General features: G+C 37.5%; 1 protein-coding gene across 1 annotated transcript; it reads left to right on the forward strand.

The window, feature by feature from the left end:
- The first annotated feature begins 3,449 nt into the window (after window positions 1-3,449).
- Window positions 3,450-7,044, forward strand: LOC138361900 (uncharacterized). Its single transcript, XM_069320948.1, has 4 exons — window positions 3,450-3,588; window positions 4,896-5,101; window positions 5,921-6,051; window positions 6,855-7,044. Exons 1-3 carry the CDS (start codon window positions 3,564-3,566, stop codon window positions 6,038-6,040), a joined length of 351 nt encoding a protein of 116 aa, XP_069177049.1. The 5' UTR covers window positions 3,450-3,563; the 3' UTR covers window positions 6,041-6,051; window positions 6,855-7,044.
- The last annotated feature ends 2,034 nt before the right edge of the window (window positions 7,045-9,078 follow it).

The raw sequence follows: 9,078 nt of genomic DNA on the forward strand, positions 1-9,078 counted from the left end.
CGGCTTGTCAAAGGTTCCCCTATGGTTCCTGAGAATTTTGTCTATCTGTATTTTGAGCGCGCAAACTGCTGCATTATGACATTAAAGGTAGTGTGATAATATGCACAACGTGTTTTGTAGCTAAGGTAAAGGTGACTTGTAATGTTTTAGCAACAAGTCACCCTAGATTGTTTAGTGTGTTGACGACGACGTTTCGGTCCTGGACCATTCTCAAGTCGACTTGAGAATGGTCCAGGATGGACCGAAACGTCGTCATCCCTTCACCTGCTAGTGTGTGGCCTGGTCAAACTACTTCAGCCACATTATTGTGACTCATCGCCTGCACTTAGTGTGTTAACGACTAGGGCGATGGAGTGGTCATATCAGGATGGCAATTGTGCAAATAAATGTGGAAGATAATTGTTTCCATCTTGTTTACTCTGCGATATGAAATTGTTTCACCTGTAAATGGTCCTTTTTGACAATGTAATCACTAGGCTTCTAACGTTGGTTTGGTGCTCAGAGACCATATACTGTACTTAAGAGGTTTTAAGCATGTTATTTATATAATTTAGGCCAATAAACAGCTAAATAAATTAATAATACACAGTACGTTTATCTAAGATTAGCTAAAGGTTTGTTTTTAGTGGAAGACCCTAATAAGATAATGTGTTTCTATGTAACTTTAAAAGAACATTGATGCTTAACCATAGCCTCATGAGTCGGAGACAAAAATGTACTCCGTTAGGCTATTGCAGTCTTATCAGTCTTGCCTACTCGCTATTGTTGATACAATCTTTAATTAATCTCCATTGCAATTTCACCTTTTCCAGTGATTGGTTCCAGTGTTCTTGAAATTCATAATTGTATTTTCCTACTCGATTGTATTTGAAATAAACTGTTTATACTTACCCTGGTGCTACATAGCCTTCCCGGTTTGGTGCCTTATTTAATAATTACTTATACTTGCCCTTAATATATGTAAAAAATATTTTTTCAGGAGTGTGGCACGTGTGGACAAGTGTTGGATCAGAGGAGTCAAGGTAAAGTGCTTATTTAACAACTAGTTCTGGGGAGGAGCGGGTGGAACTAGATGGACGTAGTCAACTTCACATCTTGTTACACTAACACTGGTTTGTGCCTCGGAGAGGCTGCAGGATCCAATATGTTCAGTAGATCTTCGGTTTCAACTCCTTTTGACCATGTCGTAGCTCAGTCGATTACGGCAGCGTCTGGGATGCTCTCGGACGCAGGTTCGAATCCTCGTCCCGGCCCTTGTGGATTTGTACACTCTTGTTAGCAGGCTGAGAGCTTTTCTTTCCCATAGATTTATTTATAGAAGAGTTAGCAATAAGTCGGCTGGGTTTATTAACGTATTGTTTTTAGGCCCCATTTACATTATGCCGTTCAGTTTTGGTCGCCATACACATAATGAATGGACATAATTCACTAGAACACGTCAGTTAGGATGACAAAGTTAATCCCGCAAATTAGAAAGCTTCCATATGAAGAGATGTTGGAAAAACAACCCGTTCTCACACAAGACAGTACATATATGACTAGTGCTTAAAGTCAATATGTGGAATGTGATTTAGTACATATGTGATATATTCCCAGTTAACTTTTTTACCAAGGCTCAAACTCTTCCTCACGTACCAATTTACGTCTCACAGTACTCGTCCATCAACGTAGATAGCTGAATAGTCGTGATTGGTTCAATTATAACGAAAATTGTAGTTTTCAGGTCCCACATGGGTTGTGAAATTCACCTACTATTGTCCATGCTCTTATAATATTACAGATCAGCTACATCCTATTGAAGGCTCGTAGTTTTGTTTTGAGAAATATTAGTTGTTCTTAGTAAATTATAATAAGCACAATACATTATTACATAGAATAAGTGCTTCACCAATCAATATTATATACCATAGTTTGTGCTTTAGAAATCTTTAAAGAATGTTTTGTAGGAACGCTAACAGAAAACGATGTTATGTTGGAATGTATATAGGGTAAACTACTGCAAACAGGATGGTATGGTGTGGATTATTGGAAACTATAGGATTAGTATAGGGTCCACTACCACCTGTTAGGTGGGTAAGGGTCCAATAACACCCGCAGGATGAGTATGGGGGTCACATCCACCCACAGGAATGGTATGGGGATCACTTCCACCCACAGGAAGGGTATGGGATCCAATACCATCCACTGGATGTGTATTGCGTCCACTACCACCGACAGGATGGGTATGGGCTCACAACCACCCACAGGATAGGTATGGGGTCCAATACCACCCACAGGATGAGTATGGGTCCACTATAACCCACAGGATGGATATGGGGCTCCAACCACCCACAGAATAAGTATTTGGGTACAATAACACCCACTGGATATGTATGGCATCCATTGTCCCCCACAGGATGACTATAGGGTACAGTATCGCCCCACAGGATTAGTATATAGGGTTCACTGCCGCCCACAGAGTCGGTATGGGGTCCACCGCCACCCACAGGGTCGGTATGGGGTCCACTACCGCCCACAGGGTCGCTATGAAGTCAACTACCGTCCACAGGGTCGGTAGGGGTCCACTACCGCCCACAGGGTCGGCAGGGGGTCCACTGCCACCCACTGGGTCGGTAGGGGGTCCACTGCCGCCCACAGGATCGATAGGGGGTCCACTGCCGCCCACAGGGTCGATATGGTGGGGGTCCACTACCGCCCACAGGATCGATAGGGGGTCCACTGCCGCCCACAGGGTCGGTAGGGGGTCCACTGCCGCCCACACGTTCGGTAGGGGTCCACTGCCGCCCACAGGGTCGGTAGGGGGTCCACTGCCGCCCACAGGATCGATAGGGGGTCCACTGCCGCCCACAGGGTCGATAGGGGGTCCCTTACCGCCCACAGGGTCTCTATGAAGTCAACTACCGCCCATAGTGTTTGTATAGTGTCCACTATCGCCCATAGTGTTATTATGGGGTCCACTACCCCTCATAGGGTCGGTATGGGGGTCCATTACTACCCACAGGGTGTGTCTGGGGTCTATTTTGGCAATACTGCTTTTCCAATCTCATTTGTTGTTCAATGTAAAATATTTGTTGCTCGACTTGCAACAATTTATATATATATATATATAGTATAGTGCCTTTGCAATAATGTACCAATGTGTGTATTTTCATAACTCGTTTTAAATTGTTGAAAAATAAATAACTACATTGTGAATGCAAGTCAATGTTTACATGCTAAATCAGAGTTGCCAGATTCTGCTTAAAATAGCAAATTGTGCTTATTTTCAAAGCTTGAGAATTTAGCTTTAAAGTAGTTAAAAAACTACGAATTTCGCAATTTGCTATGTACTTTAGTGTACTATTTTAAAATAAGGTTGGTTTTTAAGCTGCAAGTCATATGAATCTCAAAAAAAGTATATTATTAACAATCTTATCTCCATAGTTCACTAGTTTCTGTAAATCAGATCTGGTAACTGTAGGCCAAGTACTGGAAGACTCAAGACACAATGTGTTGAAGCTATTCTCTTTGAAGAAGTCATCTCGACAGGATCTTCCAGCTCCAGCTATAAAACTTCACCAAACATGGATCTACCTAGTACATCAAATGGTAAGGAATTACTAAACTGTACAAAGTTTTATGCTAGAACATTTGTTACAGTCCCCTGTTCTATGTGTACTCCATCACATAGTGACGGAGTATGTGGGAATAATTTTGTTAACACTGTCCATTTGACATGGTGGTGGTGTATGGTGCTGGTGGTGTATGGTGCTGGTGGAGTATGATGCTGATGGTGTATGATGCTGATGGTGTATGATGCTGATGGTGTATGATGCTGATGGTGTATGATGCTGGTGTATGGTGCTGGTGGTGTATGATGCTGGTGGTGTATGATTCTGGTGGAGTATGATGCTGATGGTGTATGATGCTGATGGTGTATGATGCTGATGGTGTATGATGCTGGTGGTGTATGGTGCTGGTGGTGTATGGTGCTGGTGGTGTATGATGCTGCTGGTGTATGGTGCTGGTGGTGTATGGTGCTGGTGGTGTATGGTGTATGATGCTGGTGGTGTATTATGCTGATGGTGTATGATGCTGGTGATGTATGATGCTGATGGTGTATGATGCTGGTGGTGTATGATGCTGGTGGTGTATGATGCTGGTGGTGTATGGTGCTGTTGGTGTATGATGCTGGTGGTGTATGGTGCTGGTGGTGTTTGATGGTGGTGGTGAATCTGACACTGTCATATATATATATATATATATATATATATATATATATATATATATATATATATATATATATATATTTATATATATATATGAGGGGTACCACCTCTGGTGCAAGTGTAGGGACCCATAGCCTCGGAGAAGAAAATAAAGAGTACTCAGAGAAGACCTTGTGGATCCTCACTGAACACTTTCATATTTTCTTCTCCTACCACCCTTATTCTTTTGGTATGTGTGTATATTTATCTAACTTTATTTGAAAACGTCATTACACAAAAAAAGTTACAATATTGATTATATATATATATATATATATATATATATATATATATATATATATATATATATATATTATATATATATATATAATATATATAATTTTTTTTCTTCCAATAATATAGTATTCGCTTGAAATTAACAGCCTGGTCAATCAGGCTGTTGGATTCAACTCCTCTCAGTTTTGTTATACGAGTTACAGCATGGTTAATCACATCCAAAATTAAAGTTATTTCCAGATGCAGTCCTAAAATTTTTAACATTGCTCTCACTAGTGTTAATGTAGATTATTTCATAATTTAAATAATATATTTAATTACTGTAGTACATTTTAACAACAATTTAACTTATAATTTTTGCAGCATAGGTCATTTGAATATAAGTATTTTATTAGAAACTATTTCCTTCAGGTCTTCAGGGAAAATTCTTGAGGAGATGCACAAACTGCAAACAATGTGTGCATGTCCGAAGCAATGTTTGCAAGTTCTGCCAGTGTGACTTCCGAAACAGTAGAGAATTAATGAAGAAAGAAGAGGAAGCCCGTTTTCTACTTAAAGGCAAGAAGGCTTTAGAACGAAATACAGCAAGCCGGGTTCTACGAAGGATTGAAAATCAGGTATTGAAGTTTGTCTACATCTGTTGTATTCATTTGTATTCTTCTTATGCTGAACTTGCTTGATAAGGTATAGAATCAACATGAATAATGCTGTACAGTACTTACATACTATTTGTTTATTTATTTATATACAAGTTAGCACACTGGGATTATGAGAGTACATAGCATTGATGTTTTTACATTCTTGTAAAGCCACTAGCACACATAGTGTTTTGGGCAGGTCCTTAATCTAACAGATAGTTTTAAATAGGCAATTTAAAGCTTAAATGGAAAAAATTGGCTGGTACATTGTAAGAAAGTATCACAAAGATTACTATGTACATTAAAGTAAAATTTGAGGGTTATCAACATATAAATTGTAGCATAATTTGAGGAATATTTCAAGGTATAATATAGTAAGATATGCATTCAATATAACAATCATGATATAAGGTGATAGCAATGATTACAATGGAAAAGTTGTATGGTTTGTGCACATATATTCTGGCATTGGATTTCATAAGATACAGTGCGAGTTTAATACACTAGTTAGGAAACTATCAAGAAAAAATTTAGGTACTTTTTGGTTTTATTTTTTAAAATGGCAGAAGTTGGACAGTTTTTAAATTTGTTAGCGAGTGAGTTCCATAGACAAGGTCCCTTTATTTGCATAGAGTATTTACACAGAATAACTTTGACTCTGGGGATATCAAAGATATTTATTTCTGGTATTGTGATTCTATTATGGGTTCTATTGCACATGCCCAGCTATGCTTCAAACATTTATTTTGTTGCATTTTCCCAGATAGTGTTATTGTTTAAATATTATTTGCTTTTCAGCTAACATATCTGCGTGGCTGTGGGTATGAATCAATCGTTATCTATTACAAGAAAGGACCAGCACGGGTGACACATGGTATCCTACCAAACAACGTAAGACAAGAAGATCTTCACCACTAACTTCTTTTTGTGTAAGTAGTTCACATAATATATAAATATATCACCACCTATTATTTTCTCTCATATATATATATATATATATATATATATATATATATATATATATATATATATATATACATATGTATATATATTATATATATATATATATATACATATGTATATATATATATATATATATATATATATATTATATAATTTCAATTCAATCATCTCTGTCATTGATGTATATGGCAAAAAGTGTGTGGCCCAATACAGCACTATGTCTTAACGTAATGGGTCCAAGGGCCCATAAGGTCTCGACAGCATTAAGGGCCCTTTAGCAAACCAGTGTGCTGGGGCCCCTATGACACCCATGACGTCTTTGTATCATTTCAAGTTTGTACATGTACTTCTTAAGATATGGGCACCATACAACTGCTGCATATTCTAGCTTTTGTCTAAAAAAATCATGAACAATTTATTTATTATTTATCCATGAATGCCAGAACTAAACCCTGTGGTACTCCACTCGTGACATTTCTCCAGTCCAATACATTGCCTCTGATTACTGCCCTCATTTTTCTATCAGTTTGAAATTTTTTAATCCATGTTAGAAGCTTACCTGTCACCCCTCCAATATGTTCCAGTTTCCAGAACAAACTCTTATGTGGAATTCTGTTGAATGCCTCTTTTAGGTCCAGATAGATGCAGTCAACCCAACCATATCTTTCCTGTAAAATTTCTGCGGCTCGATCATAGTAACTGATTAAATTTGTTACACAGGATCTTCCATTTCAAAATTTTTTATTTTTTATTTTCATTTTTTTTCCAGCACGCACAAGGAAGCTTGATGCAGATAAACTTACATTATGATCAGAAGGTGATAGCGATAATGCCTTGGAAAAAAATCCTGACGAGCTACAAGTGCAGCAGGTGCATAAAGTCCAAAAAGTACCGCAGGTGCAAGAAATTCAACAAGTACAAAAAGTTCCGCAGGTGGAACATTTACAAAAAGTTCCGCAGGTGCAACAAGGGCTACCATTAGCAATCATTCAGAAACAGCAAGAAGTACAAGTAGTAAAATTTGAACCACAGGGAACTACACCAGGAAAACAGTGTAGTAACAACGGAATGGGAATTTTAAAATACCTGAGGAAACAGGTAAAAAAGGACAAACAATAGAAATGGTTCCTTACACCTTATTATTTGGTAGTTTATAGGTATTTTACTTATAATACTTTATATTATGTCTACAGTTTATAATTTAGTTTACAGTTAATTTACTTTTCAACTTCCATATCTTACATGAAGGATTTTTACTGTTTTTCATTTTTAAAACCTTATTAGTATCATTTATAGTTTAGTGTCAATTCACTTATAATACAATATATGGAATAATTTACTAAATTCATTTAACTATAATAAATTTAAATAAACATTTTTACCCCAGGATGAGTTTCAGTCACCCTACCCAAAAAATTAATGTTCTTTATTACTAATCTTGTGAGAGGTAGCTTATTGTGCAGCCCATACTCATTCTGTGAGTGTTAGTTTATTGTGCACCCCATAGTCATCATGTCACCCAAGCCTGCTGCAGCTGCACCTGAGGGGTGGTGTAGGGAACCATTAGTGTACTATTATGATTTGAGAGAGAGAATGCTCTGTGGACAGAGCATCAATATGGCTTAAGGCATTGAGCTTTGCCTCAAGATGAAGCTTGGGCTGATCTCTGATTTGCTTCTTGGGAGTCTTCATTTACGTGCACCCCATACTCAACCACTTTGTAGTAATTAATTGTGCAACCCATACTCATCCTGTTACCAGTAGTTTGTGCAACCCATACTTATCCTGTGATCCCTATCCCTCTACTTCAAGTCCCTCAAGGGGCGCACGAATTCAGTTTGGCATACTGCATCCTGCCTTCCCATCCCTAGCTACTGACCCATCACAATATTTTATTTTATTTTATTTATATATATACAAGTAGGTACATTGGGGTTGTGAGAATACATTGAATAGTACAGTATTTACAATCTTGTAAAGCCACTAGTATGCGCAGCGTTTCAGGCAGGTCCTTAATCTAACAGATAATTTTAAGTAGGTAATTTCTATCAGAATTGATAAATGATAATAAATACATTGTTTACATACATACATTACAAATACATACATAAGCTCAAAAGCTTCATTGAAGGTTGTAACAGAACCCATGAGCACCACACCAGAAATAAATACAGTTTTGATATTCCAAGAGTACGACTTAATCAAACTAGAAATGCTCTACAAATCAAGGGACCCAGAATGTGGAATGATCTTCCCAACCATGTTAAAGACTGTACCTCTCTCAACCAGTTTAAGATAAAAACTAAACACTACCTAATAAATTCACTAACCTACCTTACCCCTCTATTGTCAACCCATGTCTGTTATTTTTTTTTTTTTTTAATCAACACTGTCAACCTATTGTATTTGTGCTGCTTTTTCAGTCATGTTCCCTCTTTTTTTTATCTTTATTTGTATTTGTTCTCAACACATTTTATTCTTTATGCTCAATTAGTATTAAGTTCTAGATATTAATGTTTTTCCTGCCCGAAACGCGTTGCGTAATAGTGGCTTTAGGCATTGTATGTACTAGCTCTATCTATATATCGATCCATTAATGTAACATTACTTGTATGTATGTACCTTACCTGAATAAACATTATTTATTTATTTATTTATTTATACAAGTTTAACTCTGGGGATATCAAAGAGATATTTATTTCTGGTGTGGTGATAATGGGTCCTATTACATCTGTCCAGGAAGAGTTTCAGAGCAGGATTTGCATTTAAGAACAGAGTTTTGTAAATGTAGTTGACACAAGAGAATTTATGGAGTGAGATTATGTTTAGCATGTTTAGGGAGTTAAACAAGGGGGCTGAGTGTTGTCTGAAAGCAGAATTTGATATTATTCTGATAGCAGATTTTTGCTGGGTGATGATGGACTTGAGGTGGTTTGCAGTGGTTGAACCCCATGCACAGATACCATAGTTGAGATAGGGATAGATTAGTGTAT

Source organism: Procambarus clarkii, unplaced genomic scaffold (assembly GCF_040958095.1).
Source record: "Procambarus clarkii isolate CNS0578487 unplaced genomic scaffold, FALCON_Pclarkii_2.0 HiC_scaffold_989, whole genome shotgun sequence".
Taxonomy (NCBI): Eukaryota; Metazoa; Arthropoda; class Malacostraca; order Decapoda; family Cambaridae; genus Procambarus; species Procambarus clarkii.